Source organism: Neolamprologus multifasciatus, chromosome 19 (genome assembly GCF_963576455.1).
Source record: "Neolamprologus multifasciatus chromosome 19, fNeoMul1.2, whole genome shotgun sequence".
Lineage (NCBI taxonomy): Eukaryota > Metazoa > Chordata > Actinopteri > Cichliformes > Cichlidae > Neolamprologus > Neolamprologus multifasciatus.
In genome coordinates, this window is record NC_140457.1 from 25,704,404 (window position 1) to 25,728,812 (window position 24,409).

Here is a 24,409-nt window from a genome sequence, read left to right on the forward strand (position 1 = left end):
GTGTTTTGGGGATGAGATTTCACAAAGTATACCTGTGCATCTAATGTGATATATGGAAATTATATTTTCGCACAGTTTTCTCACAATTATGAAATATTTTCGAGCAGAGTTATGAGCAACATATGGAGGTTTTCACTCACTGTTTGCAATTACATTCAAAGCAGCCTGTCAGCTCCTCCACTCTGCATGGAGAGGTGATTTATCTGTGCGCTTCTATTCATTTTGAATCAGACCGGTGACGCTGGGCTCCCTGAGTGCTTTGACAACCGGTACAGCAGAGAGCCAGCAGAGACTCAAGCAGCAGCAGCAGCTCCAGGAGGAGCGCAGGCACATGAATAATCACCCAGACACTCCTAGATAGCTCTACTCTCCTTGGGCCTTCCAGCAGATGCTATGCTAACAAATGGGAGCAGTCAAACTAGAGCTAATGGGAAAAAGTTTGCTGTTTTCACCCCGAAAAACACAACGCACACACATATTGAACACTGGCAACAATTACATCAGTAAACAGTTTGATCGTGTTCATGTAAATATAATCACAGGAAGGAATGCTGAAAAACCGGCCAGTTTGTATTAACTAGTTTTTATTTTATTTATTTTATTGATGTCAGGTAGATGTGAGGTAGAAAAAAATAATGGTCGGTATGATGTTTGTCATATTTGGCCTTTAGACTGAATACAAGCACATCTTAATTTATGTGATTATACAGCTTCAAAGTTTTGTGGTGTGGTAGTGTATTGATTTGTTTAGGCTTAAGCTCAGTGTTGCCTGGATGTATTTGCATCCATTTCATTGGGTTTGTTTACAAGTCTGTCATTGTTTTCACCTCTGAATATGTTTCATGTCATTTCATTTTGGACATTATCCAGTGTTATTTTTATTTGCTTTACCCTTTACGTTTTTAAAGCTAAAATGACCTTGATGAATATAACAGGAGAATATTTCCTGTGAATAATTCAAATACAGCTTGACAAATACTAATATAAGAAGAAAGATGAGGATTGGGTAAATTTGTGAAAAGATTCAGTCTGACACACATATGTAGCATAAAATTTAAATCTTTTTGAATAAATAATAACAAACAGAACTTACTTACTTTTTTTTTACTTCCAAAATTAATAAAAATAAAATAGAAATGTACAGAAAATGTCTTCAGTTTTAGCCTTTTAGCCTCTGGCAATTTGGTGTCTTGGCTTTGTTGTAGATGGGACGGTGTTTTTATTGTAATACAGTTTCTGAACTTACATTTTGCTCCTGATAAAAAGCACACATATAGTATTAAAACAGACAAGTAGCCAAAAACTAAATGTTGAAACTAAATCTGAACTGAGCTGAAAAGTCATGAGAAATAGGAGCGATTAAAGAGGACAACCTTGGCATGTTGCGCAAGTATTTGTGTAAATAACTACCAAAGTTTGACTGGTTATTGATGCTTGGTTTGCAATCTCTCACTCTGCCAGGTTCCCAGCAACACTTTACAGTCATTTCCTGCTTTAAGAAACATGTTTTTAAGGATACTGTGAGTGCTGGACACCGATCGTCCCCACGCTCCTCTGTCTGTGGTCATATAAATACCCACAATCCAGCTATAAACTGTTGTAAAATTATAGAAATGAGATGAATTACAGATATAAATTATGTACAAGGTTTTCGTGGGTCATCAAATCCCCGATTTGATTGGATTAGGCTGATTGATAGCCTTTCCTCTCAGCGCTGAATGTGTTTTTGAATGCGTCTACAGTGGCAAAACCCAGTTCAGTCATTACCCCCATCTCCCTTATCAGCACAAGGGGAATAAACACAAATCTAATAGAAATTCATTATACAGAGACACATCCACACACACTCACTCGCACACGCACGCAGAGCCAACTAGTTTATTAGATTAATAGGCTATGAATGGCTAATACGAATTACCCCCCTCTCTTGTTAACGAGACGTGGAGCAATTTGTATAATTATGTCTGTGGAAGAGAAGAATTCCTGTGTCTAAGCATATTTTTAGACAGCCGAGCTTTCTGAAGGCTTTTGATTACGTATTTACTTTGGGGTTTTCAGCCTGGTGCTCTTTCTCTCAGAAGTCGTTTTTGAATAATTCATCGCTTTGTTCCAGAGTGGAATAATTTGTGTTGAGATTTATGAGCAATTGCTTTGGGGTGGGCTGATTTCACTCTTTTTTTTTAAATGATCACAGAACATGTTCTGTCAGAGTGTCAGTGTGTCTCTTTCAAGCAGAGGCCCGAGTCGAGACGGCGTTCTCAGGAGGGACGCGGGATTAGCGACGCGTCTTTTTAAAGAGTTTTGTGCCAAAACAAGATACAACATCCAAAATGACATGACTTATATTCCCATCGTGTTTGATAGCACGACTTAAAACATTTATGTGCTTTGAATGATAACTGAGAACCCTTTTTCTTTAATGGAAAGCAACACTGTATGTCTTTAAGCTCTCTTTGAAAGTTCCTGGGTGTTATTCAAACAACAGGTTAAATGACATTTGCGCCGAGTTCATGGATTTAGGACTCAGTACTGTTACTTACTGTTAACAGCGAACACTCAAACGATTAATGAAACAGTCTTTTATTCATTTTTATGTGTTAAGATTTATTTAACCTTTTAACACCAACAAGGTCACTGAAGAACCACTTATGGTATTTTAGCTATTTCAGAAACTAGGAGATTCTACCTTTAAAATTACATTTTTATCTAATATTTATGCATGCCAAGTAGATAAAATGTCCATGTAAGGGAGTAAATGTATAAAACATCACATTTTAATCCTTCCTTTTAAGCCACATTTCTTCTGATTGGTTGCACCTTGTAAATAAGCTTTGAACAGCAGGTGAGTGCGGCTGCTGTGCTCACAGCCAAAGCTGTGTGCTTGAGATGCTCGTATTCGGGGTACCCGTCTCTGTGTCATCACACAGAGCAAAGAGTTGTCTGAAATTGAGTGTTAAGGGCAGGATGAGTTTTCAGAAGTTCAAAATGGATTTGTTACCTTCCTGTATTTGAGCTGTGAAAACACTGATGCAATGATATGTTTGGCATGAATAAAATTCTATAATTTGAAATATTTCCCCTCCATTGTTTGGGGGTTAAATTGAGTACACGTGTTTCTTATTTCCCTTATTTGCCTGGCTTTTTGTTGTTGTCTTTGGACTAAGTTACTTGTTTGTTTTCCCTTCTCCATCTTGTTGTATGTTGTGTCTGATTGAGAACTTTATTAAGAAACTTCTTGATTTCTGCATCTGAGTGAATTTCTCTAAAACCTCACTGACCAGTTACAAATGTTGTCTTGTGTTTCCTTTCATTTTGTCTGCAGGTTCCTGGGAACTTTTTGGAACCAGGTTTGGTGGACCTTCACCAAATCAGCCCAGTGTCAGCTGGTCCAGTAGCACCAGTGCAGGATGATTCATGGGAATGGGATGAAACAGATATGACAATCACAGAAGCAGAGCCACAAGCTATACCAGAACCTGACCTTACACACAACCTCCCCACAGAACCAAATCTGCCTTCTGAAGCTGTTCTGCCCAATGAAAACCCCCCCGACACGAGTAGAACACCTGTCCCCGCTACTGAGTGTACTGAGATTATGTCAAATACTAGAGGTGGATCATCAGTGGAGGTTCAGCACAATATGACCTCCCAAACCTCACCCCCTAACAACAATAATGTCTACCAAGTATATAGCCTCCACAATATTGAATTATACAGACAGCCTCAGTTTCCTCCCACTTCATCCTTAGTGCAAAAAACCAAGTCAGGAAAAAGGAAACAGCAAGTGCTGCAGAAGAGCTTGAGTAAGGATTCCTCCTTCTCTTCCATCGAATCCCTCCCAGACCTCCTGGGAGGTTTGATGTCAAGAAGATGCCGAGATGGAGAGAGTGAGGGTGGAAGAGGAAGCGGCCAGTCCTCAAACAGTCGTCGGTCTGAGTGCGAAAGCGGGATTGTTAGTGACACAGGAGACACAGAGACAACAATAGCCAACTTTGAATTCCCAGGAGAGGAAAAAGGTGTGGGTAAAGAAGAAGAGGAGGAAAGTGAGCAGGAGAAGAGGTGGAGGAGGGGCGAAACCAAAAGAAACAGAGAGGAGGAGAGGAAGAGGAGACACAGGAGGGGAGGTGGAGAGGCTGTTGAAATCCTAATTAACGGACGTGGCATCCTGACACCTGCGGATTCTGACTCTGATTTTGAGGTTGGTGGACTTCCTGTTGACTTCTCAAAGTCTTTCTTGTCCCATAGTGATCTCACTGACTTCACCACTCAACAGTACCATGGTTTGGAAACTCCTCCTGTCCTCAGCCGCCGGGCATCAAGTCCAGTTTTATCTCAGGGCTCCTCTCTAGAGTCCCTTCTTGCTCCAGGTGTGGAGTTATTCCCCTCCAAAGACCCACTGCATCGTAGCGCCTCTCTGGAGACTGGCCTAGTCCCATTTCGCAGTATTGATGAAGGAACTGGAGGTAGCCTTGCCAGTCTCGGAGAGCTGGAGAAGGAGCAGAGAAGTGGATATGATGGAGGCCAACAAAGAAAAGAAAACAACACTGAAACTGTGCAAGGGGAACCGTCCCCTGGAGAGCTGAGCCGAAGAACCCTTGATCTCTTGAAACGTCTGGAGAACATCCAGAGTCCTCTGGGGGCAAAAATGACCCGGAGTGTTTCTGACATGACGCTTCGGGGCAGCTCCCCGCAGAGGAGCCTCCTCCCTGCCTCCCCCTCTCTCGGTGGTCGACACGCCCCGCTATCTGGGCTTTCATGCTCTTTGTGGAAAGGACCTCCATCGCTGATCAACGAGAGTTCAGCAACAGCATCCCTAACAGAGCTGAGTAGCACTGAGGACTCATCGCTAGGCTCTGAAGATTTTGTCATGCTCAGAAATCAGAGGCACCTCTTGCTGGATCCCACAGTGGCACCCAACGCAAACTCTTCTAAGAAGCGCTGCCACGGTAGGAGCAGAGGAGCACAAGGCCTGGATGAAGCCGACGCAACTAGTTTGAGCATGGTTGTGAACGTCTCTTGCACATCAGCCTGCACGGATGAAGATGAGGATGACAGCGACCTCCTGTCTTCCTCCACGCTCACCCTCACAGAGGAGGAGCTCGGCGTTCGGGACGAAGAGGACGAAGAAGGAGAGCGGCTGAGTGGCGCATCCTCAGGTCACGAGGATGTTGAGGATGATGATGAGGAAGAAATGGAGGGCTCCTATGTGCTGGGGCTTGAGTACATGAAAAGAGAGCTCCAAAATTGGATCCGATCTCCTCGTGCCTCCACTTCCTCTTTCTCTAAAACAGAAACAGGCCTCCATGATGAGCTTCAGTGTGGAGCCAACCTGTCCCCTCAGAATAAGGAGTGTTTTTTAAACCGCTCAGCTGCAAAATTATTAGATGCCAACAGTGATGGTGGCAACAATAAAGTAAAAACAGGCAAGAGGGGAATGGAGGAGGAGGAGGAGAATAGGAGGAACGCGACAAGAAGCTACATTAGCCAGTTTGTGGATGATGTGGAGAATGGGAATGTGGACCAGAGCTGTCTAAAAGGGAGGGATGAAGATGATGAGCTCCTCCGAGAGGAGTCCAGCATGTTCACCAAGAACAGAGAGTCTCTACGTGATTCGTACGTGTTTGCCAAAACAGGAGAGCTGGTTCAAGATATTAGCAACTTGGTAGTGATAACAGAATCAAGCGAGACAAAGGAGTCCCCATCCTGTGAGCTGCTCCCTTTCCCATCTAAGCGTGCTTCCTCTTTGGTGGGACAGCTTCGGGGAGAGTTGCCTTGCCACAGCTCCTCCCTCCCTTCTCCTCCAGCCCTCTCCCCAGTGGAGGACTGCAAATCCCACGATGCTTTGCACAACAGCAGGTCGGTAGCCAGCAGAAGGAAGGCCATCACCATTCAGGAAAAGTTCAGATTCTCATCTTTTGTGACAGAGGAGACGAGGAGGGAAGTCAGAGACAAAGATTCGTCCCTGCTCCCCAAAAAAGGGCACAACTCTCACTCCTCCTGCTGCAAGCACCTCCCCTGCCCCTCTTCCCTCCATCCACGCTGTGTAGAAGAAAGCAAGAAGGAGAACGTGCATGATTTTGTGATGGAGATTATTGACATGACCTCACTGGCCCTGAAAAGCAAAGAGAACCAGACTGAGGAACCGAGCCAGACTGAGACCAATGGGTCCATTCCAGACCAAGGTTCTGCATCATTAGCACAGATCAGAGACAAGGTAGAGTATTAATGATAGGCATATGCACATATTGCACTGCAACATGAAAACAGAACTCAAAAATTATTTGGTGTGGCTGAAAACTTTAACACTAAACGAATCAAATTATTTCTGAGCTGGAGCATCCGAGGTCCTGTTTGACTTTGTATATTCTGTATATTTATTGGACAAATTAATCCAAAAGTATCAAAAGTTATCTCAGTCGATTGGTTCACTGAATTGGACTAATTCAATAAATCGCATCACAGATCATAACTTTTCAGATTTAATGACTAATTTCTTTGGTATCTTTTGCAAGTGAAGTAATCTAAAAGCTAATCAGTTTTCAGTCGTCATGTTATTTCTGAAAGGAAAAAAGAAATCAGGCAGAAAAGTTTTACTTCCCCCCATGCAAAAAGTGCCTGAGTGTAAAATATGAATATGTAAATCAAGATTTGATGGTTTAGTAATTATGGTAGGTATCTTAAATTAGAAATAATACAAAATAACATTACAAGTCTTTTCAAAACAAATGAGATGCTATTGATAAAAGCGCTAAAGGTTATTCTTATTTCTATCCTTCATGTCCAGAATCTAAATGAATATTTAGCAGTTGATTCTATTTGTTATGATTTTCGCCCACAATCAAATAAAATTTTAAACCAAGTCAGCATCATTTAAACAAAAGGAACTCATACAGTCAGCTGACAGAGCTCTACTATAAGTGAAGCACATTTTATCCTTAATTCCAAACCTTACGAGCAGACGACAAAAGGCAACACAAAAACTTCTCCTTCCTCTCCCTTCAGGTGCTCGAACACTCCCACAGGCCCCTCCACCTTAAGAAGGGAGACTTCTACTCCTACCTGTCTCTCTCTTCCCATGACAGCGACTGCGGCGAGGTCAGTCAGTGCACAGAGGACAAGAGCTCCACCCCAGCACCCTACAGCATCCCGTCATACGTCACGCCAACGCAAGGCCTCCACAGCCCGAGCCCTGAGCTGTTCACAAGCACCAGACAGCAAATTTCAGCGTCTCCCGGCCTCGGAACCAAAAACAACGTCTGCGCTCTTGATCTAAAGTCTGCTGACAGCGAAACTTACTGTGCCGCTGATGGTACCCACAAAGAGCAAACTAACCCCTCTCTGTCTGTGCCTCCCAGCCCTGACATCAGGGAAGAGGTGACTCTGTTTGAAGCCTGTACAGAGGAGGTTTATCTAGGCCCGCCTCTCTGCTACAGCATGGTTCTCACCAAGAAACCATGGCACTTCTTTCTGAAGGAGAATTTTGAGTCCCCCCTGTCATTTGGCTATGAAATGAATGACAGCGTACCTTCACTGTCTTGCTTAAACAACAATTTTCAGTCTACGTCCGACGACGGGCCCAATTCTCCAGCAGATGACAGTCTGGGTTACCTGTCTCTCCCTAAGCAGACAGTACTGGCGAAAAACCAGGATCAACTATATTTCCAAAGAACAAGTCCAGCAGAGGACACACAGAGCTCTTCCTCTACTTTCCTGGAGCCTTGTTACAGCTCATGTTCCACCTCCCCACCCTCAACAAGCGACGCCACCTCCCTCCAGGGGCCTGGCTCCAAACCAAAAGACTACCTTTCCTCTCTTCTTCCTCTTCCCGTGTCCTCCGGCACAGAGGAAGAGAAACGAGGTGAGCACCCGTACCTCCTCTGTGATGTTGCTGGAGGAGAAGTCGCGGCCGCTGCGAGTGTCAGCACGCCGCAGGAGGAGAGAAGTCGTAATGAGGGGCCTCCTTATCTTAATCCCCGGGCGCGTGTCGCCCCGATAGACTCCTCCGCAGCCGAATGTTTGGCAGATACTAAAACGCTTGAATCCAATATGGGCGCCGTAATGACCAAGATAAGTGTCTGCAGCTCCGCTACAAATCCCTCAAAAGAGCCAGCCACCACCGCCACGCGTATTAATCCCAAAATTAACTGCTTGGCGATGAGAGAAGCAGATAGGGGAGAGGGGGAGAGGCAAGGGGAGGTGGATACTCAGTGGGTGAAGTCAGAGGAGAAGGGGAGGAGAGGACGGAGGAGCTCGCAGCAGGAAGCGAAGACTGCGACAGCGAAGCAGGTTAGTGCTCCATGTATTAGCCTGATGTGCTATCTCAGGACATTATACGGGGCCTTGATACTTGACTTTACCACTCTACTCCAAGTATTAGTCCAAGCCCCTCAATGGGCATGAATGTAATGAGGCCAGTATGTGTTTCTTTCATTTCCATTTCTGAGGCTGGACAGACATGCCAGGTGTTGATATGTGTGACTTGCCCTCTCCTCCTCCCTTTTTCCTTCATCCTCCTTATCCTTCCTCTTACTTTTCTTCACTACACACTCGTATTTGCATTCTTTTCCTTTTTTCCTGCTTTCTTTTTTGCTTTCTTTTAGTTTTTTCACTTAATCTTTCTGTACTCTATTTCTATTTGTTATTTCTCATCCAATGCTCATCTCCTCTCCAGTGCACTTCATTTCTCCTTCTCCTTTTTCCACCTATGTTATCCTCCCCCATTCTCGTGTGTTTTCTTCTTCCATCTTCCCTCTCTCCCAGTTATCCTTTTCTCGCCATCTTCCTCACCTTCTCACCTGTGTTCTCCTTTCTCTCTTCATTTGTTCTTCCTTTCCTCCTGCAAAGATCGTTCCTGTCCTCCCCTCCTCTATGCCTTCTGCTCTTAGCGCTTCTTCTTATCCTCTCTGCTCCTCTGCTTCATCCCTCTCTCTTCCCTCTGGCGTTAATGGAAGGGGGATTTGCAGACTTCTCAGTTTTTTAGTTAAAAGGTTAAGGTCCACAGAACAACATCAGCATAATTACTATCAGTCAGATTTCATTAGGATTCATCAACTAAGAGCTTTCCCTTCCCGCAGTGATCGTTCAATTCATTTCATCGCTGAATTAGCCTGTTTGTGCTCTTTTTAAGTCTTCTATTTCTTTATGCAAATGAGTACGGGATTTTTTTTACCATCTCTGCAACCTTGCAGTTCCCCTCTTTATCAGCGTTGTCGCTTTTTAAAAGAACAACAGCCAGCTGAAGAGTTTGTTTCATTTTTAAACTAGTTTCTAGTTGGTTTTCATGCAATCGTTTCTATATCCTGCACGTAGTCACCACTACTGGCGCCTCGAGGCACCGGTAAACACCCAGTATACTGGTGCACCATATACACCATACAGCATACACACGCCCAGCACTGGTCCTGTTTGAGGAAGTTCTTCTAAGGAGGCAGGACAGTTGGTGTAAGTTGCAAATCTGTTAAGCAAAAGATCACGGTTTCCTAGGTTTGGGTTTTTCACTTCACTGCCTTTTTGGTCTTGCTATTACGCACTCTTTAGGTTTAGGCATCAGTGCTACTTGTTTAGAACTGGAAAAGGTTGTGGTTTAGATTAAAATACACACTGTGACTAAATTAATTTTGTATAGTGGAAAATGATGCTTGAAGTTAATCAGTGCATTAAACTATGATACCAAGAGGCTATAACCAGGCTTCCACATGTGATGAGTTCGGAAAGAGATCGTGTCACAGTGTTGAACCCAAGGAAACCTCGAGTGTATATGTCTTTAGCATGAATTCCAGTTAGCTAGCTTTTTAACTTGTAGGTGAGCTGACTGGGAGCAAGACAGAATAAAACACTGACATTGCTTATTGGTTGTAAAATGAATCTAATGTGGAAATGCCTAAAAAGAATTTTTTTGAAGGCTGCCAGATGGAGATGGTTGTGGTTGCAAGAAGACTTCTGATATATAGAAGTATAGAAGTAGGACGAAGGAAGGAAAACAGCTTTCTGACATGCTCTCTGTGAATGCTTGCTTTCTGAATTCATGCATTCTCTCATGGTGCATCATGCTGAGTAAAAAATTAAGTCTTAGTCATACAGTGTGTCAAAAAAGAGGATTATCTCTCATTGGCTCAATGACTGGTTAATCAGTAGTCATTAGAAAACGAGCGTGCAGATTCACAGTCAGGCCCCATCCTTCTCATTACATCCGTTATTTTAGTTTAGTCTGGTTTAGTTTTGGCAACTAATCTGGCAATGGTAGAAAGACTCAACTCAAGTCTTAATAACAGTAGCTATGTTAAGCTTTTATACTGTCTGAAACTGGTAGCAAACAAATTAACAGCTAACCATCCCAATAGTCCATATTGCTTGTAGCTTCCAGCACCACCAAATTTAACCGGGTATCAACATTCTTCCAAACATTGGCATGCTTTGTTAGCATTAAGTTTAAATCTGTGTAACAATGAGTTTAAGTTTTGTCTTTTACAGCTTTCCTGACAATAATGGCTGGAAAATCACCCTTTAGGAGATCAGAGACAGAGGCGTTTACTTGTTTGTGTCAGATCCCTATAGTAATTAGCCAACTTTCTTCTTTTTATTATGGAAATGTGACTTAATTAACAGCTGAAATGAAAGTGAAGTAGGGCTTTGGGCAATTACAGTGGGAATTCAACATGCAAATCTGGCAGTACTGTGACCTTTACCAAATCAAATGCACAAATATCTAAAAGAGATGTAGCACAGCAGGCCAACTACTATGAAAAAAGTACTAAAAGAAGAACAAAAACTAAGGAATTTTTCATTTTTTGTCAGAAATATTACATTAAAATGATTTATATTAGTTTTTCATGGATATAATTATTAGTTTGTGAGATTTATTCTCAGTATTTTTCATTATTTAACTTTTGCTTTCTTAAGATTTTGTTGATTATAAAACTATTTGATTGTAGCTTTCCTTTTGTGTTTTTGAATATTTATTTTTCTCAGTTGTTAACAGAATCACCAGACCTGCAGCAGCCGTTTTGTCCTGGCTTAACGTTCTCATTAGTTTTTAATTTATTAAAATAGCAGCAAACAGATGAAGGAAAGAAAAAGCAGAAGTGGGGGTAGATGCGCCTCCGCTAGCTTATGTAAGCGGAACTGTATGCATATGTGTATCTGTGTTTGTGCGCATGACTTCCTGGTATTGTTATAAGCATGTGGAGGGATAATAGCTACCCAAGTATTACAAAGCGATTAGTTGCGAACCAATTAAGAGAGCGTAGTGAAGTGGGGGAGAGAATTGTTTTCGGCCTGATGCTCATTGTTTTAATTTGTAACTTTTCATCAGTTTGGGCTCAAAGAAAGTGCAAGCCGATTAGGAAACAAAGACAAACAACATTTCAGGCTGATAATGCTGTTTTGATTTATTCTTCTCTCCCTTCTCGTTTGTCTCTCTCCTTTACTCACGTTTTAGCCATACATCGCGACTCCCTACCGTCTCTTTCTCACTGTTGAAACAATGAAACAAAAATGACTGAACAATTTTTCCCATCTTTTCTTCCTCTCTTTCTCTACTTTGTTCTTTAATTTGATTTAGGTATTTGTTTCAATGTTCCTAATTTTTCCACAATGCTCTGTTTCTCTTTTTCTCTATTAGGGGAGCTCTCAGTTAAGTGCCAGGACAGCCCAGGGGCGGAGCCAAGCCTCAGTGAGACAGCCCACCTACAGGACGGGTACCATCAGGGTAGGTTAAGACACGGGAAAAGAAGTCACATGGTGTTACAGCATTTTCACCATCATTTATCTATCCATCACTGGACACATTTAGACTAGGGATATTGTGTGATTATTGGATTTGGCAGTGCTCCACTCCTGTATTATGTATTGCTGTCACTGCCTACCGAGTCAATCACAGAAAGGCAGAAGCCAAAACAAAGGCTGTTATGATAATGTCTTGTATGGTGAATTTTTGTATACCTGATTTAAATTATAATGAAATGTGCTGTATAAATAAAATTGCCATTGCCATTTCCAATTGTATAAGGGCCTAAAGTTATGTGTTATTACCCAGCAAACACTGAATAATCGCTGTCTTGTTATGACATATAGTCATTGAATCGTACTGAATAGATATAAAATGAAAGATGAACCAACACCAGAATTATTTCCTGCTATCTCTTTATTTATTAGAATAAAATGAAATTAACACAAAAAGAGTTTCTTAACTGGAAGAACCAAAAGAAGACAAACATCTCACCTCATGTGTGACTTAACCTTAACCCCTAATGGCTTTCTTCCACTTATCCTGAGTTAACTCGCTACACATTAAAAAAAAGAGCATTTCCGTGTCCATGACGCTGACGTTGCAGCCAGACGATGTCTGCAACGTCAGCACATGCCACAAATGAATTTACATGTGCAAAACCAAAAAGTGTTGTTTTTCTTGGTTTATGTTATGTGATTATTTGTCAAAATATCTTCTCAAATGTGGAGACAACTTGAAGGACCGAGTTGTCTCCACATTACTCATCTCAGTTAGAGCTCATTCGTTTGTGTTTTGTGAATTCAGGTTCAGGCTGTAACCCTAATGATGGGAGTTTTAATGGCTTTCACATAAATGATGCAAACTGAAATACTGTAATAGTCACCTCACATGTGTCGTAATGTCTTGTTAATAACTATAAATTTTATAAACTAGCTGTGGCTATTCTGCATTATGCTGCGGCCACACAAACAGTGAATTTGTTTTGCTTTCATCTTACTCTTTCTTTTTAAAATCAAATCAAACCAGGAAGCTGCAGAACAAGAACAAAAGCCATCACTGACACAATCTGTGTGTGTGTGTTGTGTATGTCTGTGACTGTGTATGTGTGTGTGCGCCTGTGTGTGTAAGAGAGAAAGAGATGTGGCCGCCCTATGGGTGCCTCCAGGGCTAAGCAAACCTTACTGCCCCCATACTCTAAACACACAAACATGCACATGCACACACCCCTGAGGGCAGGGCATAAGAGTCCAGGTAGAAGCTCTGACAGCCCAACAGCTGCAGGTTAGACAGACATGTTGTACACACATGCACACACGCACACACACAAATGTGCATGCACAGACTTATCAAGAGGGCAAACCCACATACACAACAAAATGAAAGAGCAAAATCAAGCTTAGTGAGCACACACACTGCATGTAACACCATGACAAAAGGACACACAAACACTTACATACACACATCATACCAGCGATGTGTACAGCTGGTCCTGACCCCCATGGCGTGGCCCAGTCTAGCCCACCTGTTCACACGCACGCACACACGCACACACGCACACACACACACTGTACACACAGACACAGGTGCAATTAAAGCAATCCTGAATGCGACTCATGATGTGCTCTGTGACCCAGACAGCAGAAGGTCTGCAGCAAAACACACAGGAGCGAGAGGGTGTGTGTGTGTGTGTGTGTGTGTGTGTGTGTGTGTGTGCGTGCATGTGTGTTTGAAAGTGTGTTCAGGCTTCATCGCTTACTCATGTTTGGAAAGTTTCATCACAAAGAAGACTGGACGAAGCTGAATATCGATACACACCTTATGTACATGGGATGAATAGAGAGCGCTGCTGAATGTATAAAACATCAAATTATTCGATACGATTCATGCTGTAAAAGAACAACTGAAAAAAATGTAATATATTCAGCATTTAATAGATTCACAACAAAAAGCAAATAAGAGGGAAAAATTATCTGATGTGGAAAAGAGCGTAGATTCTAAAGGTTTCATTTTGAATGCATATTACAGCTTTAAAATGCACAGTAACACTTGTGTCTCAGCTGGCTGAATTCATCTTGAGTAATCTTCTGGTAATATGAAAAAGGGCATTTATTGAACTTTTTTTCCACGGTGGATTAATCTACATTAACTACAGTCATATTTTGTTGGCTGGACTGTGTATGTCAGACTGAGTACAGGTTTTGTTTGGTTTTGTTTTATTCATTAGATTTTTTTAATTGTAACAACCTCACCAGATTCCTGTATGCTGACAAAGTAAAATCAAAAGTTCAAGATGTCCTGGTCAGGATAATCTTGCTTTTAAAAAGGGGTCGTTTGGACTGCTTTCAGTAATACCATAGATGTTATTTTTCAGTACAAGTCTTGCTCTGGCTTCCAACTTGTGTTCATGTTCACAAAATTGGCAAAGTGTGTCAAATCAGGCAAATGGAAAGAGTCTTGGTGTGGTGAAAGAAACTCCAGCTCAATGCGCACCGTAGCTGAACGGTGGCACACAGTTTGTTTGAGATCCAAGTTGATTGTCTCAACTAGTGGCAAAGTCGCCATAAGCAAGGAAACCAAAGCAGTGATGAAGCAGAAGTTGATGCTTCCTCTCAAAGCTTTCTTGACGTGCCCAAAAAGATGAACTCGATCAGCCAAATTGATTGGCAGTGTGGGGCAGCATAAACGGTATAAACACTACAAACTGCTTAAAGGGAGTGATTAATATATTATGTTTTCATCAGCTTTGCTCTAACAAAACTACTCTTTCTGTCCATCCATTCATCCAGAGACCAGCCGTGTTGGGAGCAGGAACCTCCAGGATCCAGCAGTAAGCGAGCGCCTTTCGTCTTCTTCATCGGTGAAGTGATCTCTCTTCTTAGCCTCATCACTCTGGATGGCCCCTCTCTGTTCCTGGAGCTTTCACATTTATCATCTCTCAGTTCTCACTGTAATTCAAGACTGACTCATTTAATCATTTCAGGGTGACCTTCAAATTGATTGTCAACTGATTCTTAGTCGGAGTCTTTATGTCTTATTTCAGGGTTGAGCTTGTGATTATGCTGCAGCTTTGGGGTTTGGCTGAGCATATTTATGAGTTAATCTGGGGACAGTATATAGAATATGAAAATACAATCATTAGGAGAACGATGTTAAGAGTTATAAAGAAAGTATTGTAGCAGAATTATGTCCAGCAACAATTTGCAAACTGTTTCAAGGTGACTAAGGACAGAGAGATATTATATATGGGCCATGACTCATATAATTTCATGTCGTGTCCGTTACATAACACTGGGCTAAAGAGGAAAATACACTGAACAACACAGACTAGCTTTACTGTTTATATGCCGGCAATGCAGAATCAGCCTCATTTTCATTTTGCTATGTTTTGTAGCTTGTTTTGACTATTTAAAACAATTTAACAGTGCTACCTGAGCTTTTAAACTTTCAATAAGCAGTAAATTTAACTAATGTGAGTTGTTTAGAAATCAGGTGGAATTTACTGTACTTTTTTGAATTTCTTTTCTTTCTTTGTTTTATTTCCTGGAGGCCGGTTTTTCCACAAAGAAAACATGTTACATTAATACACAGAGGTAATCTGGTCCAATTGTTACTGCTAAATTCATGCAATTAATCTAACTGACTCAACATAAAATGGAAAAGGTTAGATATTTTAAAAAAGTTGAAATGATATATAAAACAAAAAAGATATCAAAGGCCAATCAGATCTTTTGGAAAGTTTGAGAATCAATGCTATAAGAATAGCAGCAGAAAAACAACCATGATGTGGTGATGAGCATAAATCAGTGTGTCACTGTGTAGAGCACTCCACACAAACATGAATAATAAATTCAACTACAAGTCATTCAAGTCTTCTGTCAGAGGTTCTGGACAGCTGCCCATTTTCTGTTCCTGAAAATTATTTGCTACTCGTCAGTTATGACAAAAGAAGACAAAAATATCACTGTTTCCAAACAGAAATCATCTAACATGAACGAAACCCGAGGTTGAGTGAATAAAACGAAATAACAGCTCAGTGAAACCTGCATCCTGTCAGGCGTTTTCTGGACATCTATGGCAGCGGTCCCCAACCTTTTTTGCGCCATGGACCGGTTTATGCCTGACAATATTTTCTCGGACCGGCCTTTAAGGTGTTGCGGATAAATACAACAAAATAAAACTAGTACCGGTACCGAAAAAAAGAAGATTTACTCATAACACACGTGAAAAGACCCAGGAAAACCGAGTTAACGATAAAAACGATAACAAAATAACGCTGAAAACCGATAAAAACCCTGAAAACTATACATTTCACACCTGAGCCTCAACTCTTGCGGCCCGGTACCGGTCCGAGGCCCGGGGGTTGGGGACCGCTGATCTATGGCAGCTCTGTCAACTGGGTGATGGGTTTGTTTCTTTGGCAGGTATGGCTATGGAAACTTTATTTGACCAATAAGGGGCATAAAGACTGAAAACAAGGTGGCTGAGGGAAACATCTGACTTTTATATAACTGCCTAATTGATTTTTTGCTTCACTTTTTTAATTTCTAAGCAAAAGACCTAAATTCAATTGACCTGAAGTCAAACAAACTGGAGCTCTGATTTTTTCAGATTTTTCATTGTCTGTTTCTGTTGTCTCACATCACTCCTCAAAAGCCTCTGGTTCTATAATATTCTGGAGCTACCTCAGTATTGGTTGTGACACTGTTCATCTTATCTTTACCAAGTCTGCTTCTTACTGTATCTAAGTTGGTGTTTTTACACTGCTGTTGTAAACACTCTTTTCTTACAGCACACTGCTTAAAGTTACATAGCCCAGTGTTTCAGCATGTAACTTCCTAAAAATAACACTTGCTAGATTGTGTAGGTTTTCATAATCTGCTACTGTCACATGGTCAGTTTCATTAGGTCTGCTCACAGTGGTTGTGGTAGAAGCCCGTCATTGTAGTAGAAACAGCACTAAAATTGAGTTGTGGTGTAAGTTAGTGGATCGCCAAGCCATGGTTCTATAATCAAATAAATTAAACTAAATTTATTTAAGATTTCAGGAAAAAAGATTTGGAGGGTGGGAAGAGCTTAATGCTAACAGACATGAATACACAAGTGATGATATGAGAGATAAGAGAAATAAAAAATATTACAAATATTAAGCTCACTAAAACAGCTCTGCTGGCATTAATCTGTTTTGTTAAACTCTTATGATTAAGGTACAAAGAGCACACAAAGTCGTCTTATACCGCATAGAAAAACATAAAAGTGTATTTTGACTGAACAAAGCAATTACTAAGGATGTGTGTGACTGATTAAATATTAAATGTTACCTTTGCTGGTCAGCTTCAGAAATGCCAGTCATTTGAAGTTGAAATTTAAGTATAAAAGTAAACTGTTAGTTCTAAGATCAACCAGATCCACCAACTGGGGCTACAGTCCCAAAAGACAGCAGCACCCTGCTCTCTGAGCAGTTGTATGCTAGCTGTGTCAGTGTAAACTGGCATATAACCATCAAACAGAGCAATACGTAACCACATTCTGCGTTCTACTGGTTCTCTGTGGATGTTATGCTAACAGAAAATAAAGCTCTTGGTCCCAGCTGTAGTCTTTAGTGCTAGCGCTACTTAGGCTAGCATTGTTAAGGTTAGCTGCACTTGGCAAATGAACTAGACTGGTTGCTTGTTTTGCACAAATCTCAGCAACATTTTCAATACAGTCTGTTAAAGAACTGCGGTTAACTGTTTAAATGGCTCTAAAATACATGTTTGTATCAGAAAAATCAGACAGGTCTTCTAGTATAAATAATTTTCAATAGTCCCCAGGAACATCGCTATTTACTACCTAGAACACAGACTGAAGGAATCGGACACAGTTGAATCCTTCTCATCCATTTGTAGAGGTCATTCGGATCTGTCTTTATCTAACACTGCTAAATCTTAAGACGTGTCTCCACAAGTACTGAAATTGACAGTATTATAACTTTGGTCAAATGCCTGAAACTGTTACACTTATGACAATTTCACTGAATATGAAGTGCTTACTCCTCATTTGATGTACTGACCAGTTAATTCTTGGTGAAACTTAGGAAAAGACATAGAAGAGTTGTTCTTGTTTTAATTCCAGCTAGCTGATTATGTCATAGCTCTCAAGCTTTTTGCAATTGAGGACTCAAAGATTAATGTACAAACACTGTCTTTTGGGGAGGGAGGTTGTCTGCTTTTGCAGTTAAATGCTGCGACTCATTTTCTCCAGGTTCCCCAAGTCAATCTAAAGTATATACCTGTCCAAAGGCAGGTGTATGATAAGTACTGCCTAATTTGGACAGAATTTTGAGAAAGTTCTTTGAGAACTGTCCTGCTTTGCAGACTCATTGAACATACCCTAACCGTGTCTTGTAGGGTAAATTTGTGACAATACTACAGTGAATCCTTGATAGATCGTTCAGTTTGTCAGTTTTCATTCTGTCTCCTTCAGAACCAGTATAACCTTTCAAAGTGCTGCTTGATAGTCAAACCAAATATGAAAAAAGACTAAATTCTCTGCTGGCATTCATCTATTCAGTGATAGTTGTTTACCACTTTATTAGCTATTTGAGAGTAGCTACATGGTGGTGAAGAAGTCCATTGAATTACATGTGGAATAAAATGTTTCCCCTGTAGAACAGCATTTGCAAACTGAACTAAACCAGGTGTCCAAAAACAAAAGGAACAAAAAACCCGACATAAAAACAAAACGGTATTCTATCTATGCAACACGACCAAAGTTGGTGAGAGCTGAAGTGGTGTTGTGTAGACATTACAGTTTGATCACTGTTGATGGGACGTGTGTTGTATTAATACTGCTGTATGTATTTACACAAATATTGTATCATGTATCATTTTCTTTATTTCTTTTTTTTACCTTCTGGGCGACTCCTGAGATGACGATTAGCAGTGACGCTAGTGTTTGGGATTGGTGCCGAGACAAGTGTGTGTGTAGGACAATATAGGATTTGAAATCTTTAAAGTATAATTGTGTGCCTTGCTCTACTGTTACTTCTCCTACCTTTTTTTTTTTTCAAATAAATACACTGCTTTCCCAGGTAGAAAACATGCAACATGCAAGAAAAAAATGTTAAAAAAAAAAAAGAAAAAACAGCAAGGTTCATGTTGAGCTTGTGTATATATGTAAAGGTGTAAACCTTGATGTAAAATGCAAGAGGGGGGAATGCTTGGAGTCTGTGTTTTTCTCTTTATGTGGTCTGTGATGTGAAATATCTTTATTATTAGTACTGCCATAAAGAGCTTGAGTGCATGGTTCCTGCTAACTAAAGCCAACTGAAATAAACTTAATTTATTGGAAAACAATTCTGTGATTTTGTGTTGTGCTTTGTTTATTTTGTTGATTTTTATCTCTCAATTTGATTAGAGCAGAAATCATGCTGGACCTAATACACAGGGGAGACAAGTTACTGGTGATCATGTGATTTGATCGAAGTGCTTCAGAAAAGCATCAAAAGTTCAAAAAAGCTCATTCTAGAGAGAGTTTGGAAAACAACCTTGAAGATGTGGAGTTGGTTGGATGAGTGGGGCATTTATGATGCATATTTTCCAATTATTACATAATAACTTCCCATTTCTTTCTTCATTACATTCTGACACGCTGTTGTCTAGCATTTACTACCACTTTCAACACATGGGATAGCCCAATAGACCCTAACCCTATGAGACTGCAAGCAAATGTGGTCTGCTAGTGTCACCAACTGTGGATTGTTTTCTTGTCTTATTCCTTTTAGGGGTCACCACAGCATCTCCATCTCACTCTATTGTTAGCATCCTCCTCTGTCACACCAACTCTCTGCACGTCCTTCATCTATAAACCTTCTCTGAGGTCTTCCTCTTTTCCTCCTGAGCAGCAGCTCCATATTCAACATTCATCCGTCCTCTGCACATGTCCAAACCATCTCAGCCTTGCCTCTCTAACATTGTCTGTTGACAACTAAACCTGAACTGTCCCTCTGATCTACTTATTTCTAAGCCTTTCCATTCTGGTCCCTCCCAATGAAAAATGTCCTGTCTTCGGCTGTGCCACCTCCAGTTCTACTTCATGTCTTCTTTACTTGATTCTCCATCCAAACCTGAATAAATACTGATCATTTATACACAATTTATTAAATTCAGCGTCACAAATCTGGTCATTTTCTTTTTCGAAAACCTTTCTGTGTGTACAAATGTCTAAAACTACATGCAACATCTCCCGCGCTCACTCACCAAACCTTAAATGTGTGTGCACCAATCACACCCATTCAGGTGCACCAATAACCTGATACTTGATTGTGTTGCATGCCCACTTGGGATTTTGAGACAAATTTAACACTGTCAGCTGTTCGCAGATAGACAAATTTAAGATTGATTCAAGTCACAACAAGTAATTCTTAAGATTACCTGCCCACACTGGGCTGGTTTGCAGTGTTGTTTGGTACACAGTTCTTCTACACTGAAATCTGGAGAAACTGGAGTTCTGATATTTTCCTATGACAAAAGCAGTGTGTCAGGCCCTCAATCATCTGAAATGCATCATTAACATTTTTTTCATCTTCCAAAGATATATATTTGTGCCCTTAATAAGACCTGTTTTCCTGCTGCCGCAAGCTTAGCTGCTTACCTTCACCCTGCACACAGAGATGCAAAGTTTTAACTGCAGAGGAGATGAGGCACAATTGAAAGCTGAAGAATGTGATTGGATATGATGATAAACACTCACGTTGGCAATATTACTTGAACATTAAACAATGTTTACTTCATCAGAAGGAGGTCAGATTGTGGAACCAGGAAATGCTACTGATAACACAGTGAGGATCGCTGGATAATGGGGAGGATGGGCAGAGGAATAAATGGGATGTTTTTGTATGTTGAATATAAAGGCATACTTTATGAATCTCTTACTCATACTGCAAATCAATACGTCCCTGATTGCAGAGAGTCTCCTTGATAACATCACTTAAATCTGAACTTGACTTAATGTTTTTGGTTTGGCGATAAAAATTCTCTTTTCCATTCAGAACACATCACACACGAATGTGCCATACTCAGATTCCTATAAACCAATTAGCTTTCAGAAAATATTTTCTGAGGCTGAAAATGACTATTGCTGTGGTATCAACCTGTGGCAATATTACTTGAAATTATATTAGAGAACAACTCTTGCAAAGCAATGTTTCCTTTGGAAAAGATAATGGTGACTCGAAATATCTTTCTACTATTAAGCAACAGTTTACTCTCGTTAAGCACACACTGGTGCATTTGTGCTGTATGTAACTCAGTATTAATTACGCAAAGGCAAAAGTACAACTTATTACAATCTGTAAACTTTATGTTATGAATTCATGTGAACATTCCAGTCAGGGCGGAACAACAACTACAAGAAATACATCCAGGAATGTTTTTCCTGGATGTCACCGAGGTAAATACTGCGAAATGCTGCTCTGGCTTTCTAGCTTTTCATTTCACATGAATCTACAACCAAAAAAATGCCTCTACATAAAATAAGAAATACTCTATCACAAACTTTGGGAAATTGCTGTGTTACTGCAGCCAAACATAAAAAACCTCCAACATTAAAAAAATAATAATTTAATAAAATTAATGCAGCACGGTGGCACGGTGGTTAGCACTGTTGCCGCACAGCAAGAAGGTCCTGAGTTCAATTCCACCATCAGGGTGGGGTCTTTCTGTGTGGAGTTTGCATGTTCTCCCCGTGTTTGCGTGGGTTCCCTCCGGGTACTCCGGCTTCCTCCCACCGTCCAAAGACATGCAGTTAGTGGGGATAGGTTAATAGGTTAATCCAGACCTTCCCAAAGTGTGGGGCCCGCCCCCTAGGGGAGGCGAAGAGCCATTGCAGGGGGGGTGCAGCATGAAAAGGGAAAAAAAAAATAATAATGCTTGGACACTGCTAGCACAGGGCGCCTATACAAACGCAAAGCAGGAGACGGGAAAAAAGGCACATACCTTTGACATTGAGTGACAAACTCTGTATTCCTCGTCCACACGTAAATGCAAAAAATGAGTTTTAAAAAGTCTCTGTTTTCGGTGATTCAAAACGCCGTTTATGTGTGGACGAAACAGCTGTGTTTTCACAAATACCCGTGTAGGTGCGGACACAGCGAGTTAGTAGTTTATTTCCTTACTACCTGCAGATTACTTGTATTTGCAAGTAATCTGCAAATCCCCCCCCATAGTGGACCTCTTCTACAATGCAGTATCACTAGATGGAAATGTTCAAATATAGTCAAAAAAAGTATATCATAATCTTTATCTACATGTAAATTATATTCCTGTTTTCGTGTGACCTTATTTGTGCAAGCCTCAGGGCTGCCATAGTGTTCATCAATTGTCCCTCTACCCTTTCAATCCAGCGAAATAGGCTGCTGTTGTGTGACATCTGGTTAGCACCATAGGATAAGGTGTGATTTGAAAAATGAAGCTGTAAATATGATTTCACCCCCAGGGATGCAGTTCATTATATCATATATGTCCTCATGGACAAAAGAATCAAATATCAAAGTTTTACTAATGACGCTTTGAGCTGATATCACTGAAAATAGGCATGTATGAAAACCAAACAAGATTTTGAAATCCATAATAATCTGTTTTAACTGATTGACTAACTGACTGGAGTTAACTTTAAGAGCAAATTTGTTCAGGAAAGACAAATAAGTATTAGATCATGTAAGAGTGTGAACTGTTGCCTGTCTCTATGTTGGCCCTGAGATGCACCAGTGATCTATCCACAGATTGGCACCAGCTTTTTTGCAACCTGACATGGATCAAATATTCACTTCCATTCAATTTTATTTATACAGCACCAAATCACAACAACAGTCACCTCAAGGTGCTTTATATTTGTAAGGTAGGCCGCACAAAAATACATGCAGAGGAAAAACCCAACAATCATACGACCCCCTATGAGCAAGCACTTTGGCGACAGTGGGAAGGAAAAACTCCCTTTTAACAGGAAGAAACCTCCAGCAGAACCAGGCTCAGGGCAACACGTTCTCACTCCCAAAGCGTAACATTTTACGCTAGGTAACAAATCGTCAACATATTACGTTTTCGGCTACCCACCACATTCCTAAATGACGACCTCGGAAAAATTAGGAAATATGAGAACCGTATGGACTCAATCTACACATGTTTGCTCTTTTTCTTCAAATAACTTACAAACACGCTATTTAACATCATTAAAGTCCTGGTTAAGCTCAGGAAAAAGGTTATGGTTAGGGCTAGGGATAAGGTTAGGTTTAGGGCTGGAATACAGGGCTGGAACGTCTATTACCGCGGGAGCGTCATTGCACTGGATTTCGGCCATAACCCACCACATACCATAAGAACGCCGAAGGTCTCCTTTCGAGTTCCTCAGGAACGCCGCGGGACGTGACAAAACGTCGGCATGTTACGCCTCGGGAGTGAGAACGGGCTCCTCAGTTAGGGGCCATCTGGTGCGACTGGATGGGGAGAGAATATAACAAGTAGCATCCAGTGAAAGAACTACTGATCAGACTTTCAAAATTTCAAACACCACACAGACACCTTCATGTGTAACAACACAAACTATTTAATGGTACAAAACAAAACAAAATCTTTTGGCATCACATTTATTCAAAACAGTCCATCACGTTTATTAAAATTATTAATGCTTGCCAGGATTACTTCTTACTTCTTATATTACTTTAATTACTTTTAATCATCATGTCACAAATTCAACAAATGTAAGAGTAGAGAACAAGACACTACAGTTTACCAAGGAGGCGTAATGCAAAGTTCAGAATCAGCGCATTAAACAAAATAATGTCATTACAAAGGCCCCGTATCCTTTTGTGTGTAATTCTTTATTAATTAAGCTGTTTCAAATTCTGACAGATACATGATAAAATATTTTTAAAATCATTTTATATGGCGTCTCTTCAGTTTCTTTATTTGTTATCTGTTTAGTTAATATAACGTGGGTCTCCTGGAACAGCTTAGTTCAACAGTCAACCGGTAGTATTTGATTTAACTGATTAGTGTCTTTCCTCCTCCCCAGCCAGCAGTCTCCACTGTGTATTTAACAGTGTTGTAATGCTGTGCTCTGACACTTCCCTCTGTCTTTCAGAGAGTATCAGAGGAGAGCTGTCAGTGGATTAAAAAAATAGCAGTTAGCTGCAACAAAACACACTCCACATTAAAGCAAATTGCTTCTTGCGATTGTTGATAGTTTCTCATTGTTGCGTCCCTCTCGGTTGGAGCTGTGATGTTGATTGTGGCTGAAGGGGCCTTCAGATGACTGATAAGCATTGATGAATGAAAATGGAAATGGTTTTCAGCGTTTTGCTTTCAAAGGGAAATCAAAAACGGTGGAAGGAGAGGGGAGAGCAGAGGCGGGAGAATATTTGCCTTTTTGCAATTAACAAGATATGTTCTTTTTTTTCTGTGGTCAGAAAAATGGAAATGGCTTTTAAGGTCGTAAAGGTCGAGCGCATCGAAGCATGGTGGCTCTGCAATTACTCTTCAGGCAGCAGCCTGATTGGGGGGAGGGTGGGGAGGGGACCGACCGTGCACCGATGGTCAAATTAACGAGATGACCGGCTCCCTGTCGAAAAGATCACATGTGATTACCGTACATCAAACAGACAGAGCGCTCAAATTATCTCCCCTCTTACTGTGAAGTCAGAGAAAA

General features: G+C 40.9%; 1 protein-coding gene across 4 annotated transcripts in view; it reads left to right on the forward strand.

Annotated features, from left to right (window-relative positions):
- akap6 (A kinase (PRKA) anchor protein 6) overlaps window positions 1–23,172 on the forward strand; it is a 248,945-nt gene extending 225,773 nt beyond the window's left edge. For 3 of the 4 annotated variants that reach the window (XM_085143172.1, XM_085143170.1, XM_085143171.1), the window contains 4 exons: window positions 3,323–6,214; window positions 7,003–8,286; window positions 11,621–11,707; window positions 14,515–19,062. In XM_085143172.1, coding sequence (XP_084999298.1) covers window positions 3,323–6,214; window positions 7,003–8,286; window positions 11,621–11,707; window positions 14,515–14,559 — 4,308 coding nt within the window. In that variant the 3' untranslated portion in view covers window positions 14,560–19,062. Of the gene's footprint in view, window positions 1–3,322; window positions 6,215–7,002; window positions 8,287–11,620; window positions 11,708–14,514; window positions 19,063–22,731 lie in introns of those variants that run through there. The other variant, XR_014871151.1, reaches the window with a different exon arrangement.
- Window positions 23,173–24,409: the final 1,237 nt, after the last annotated feature.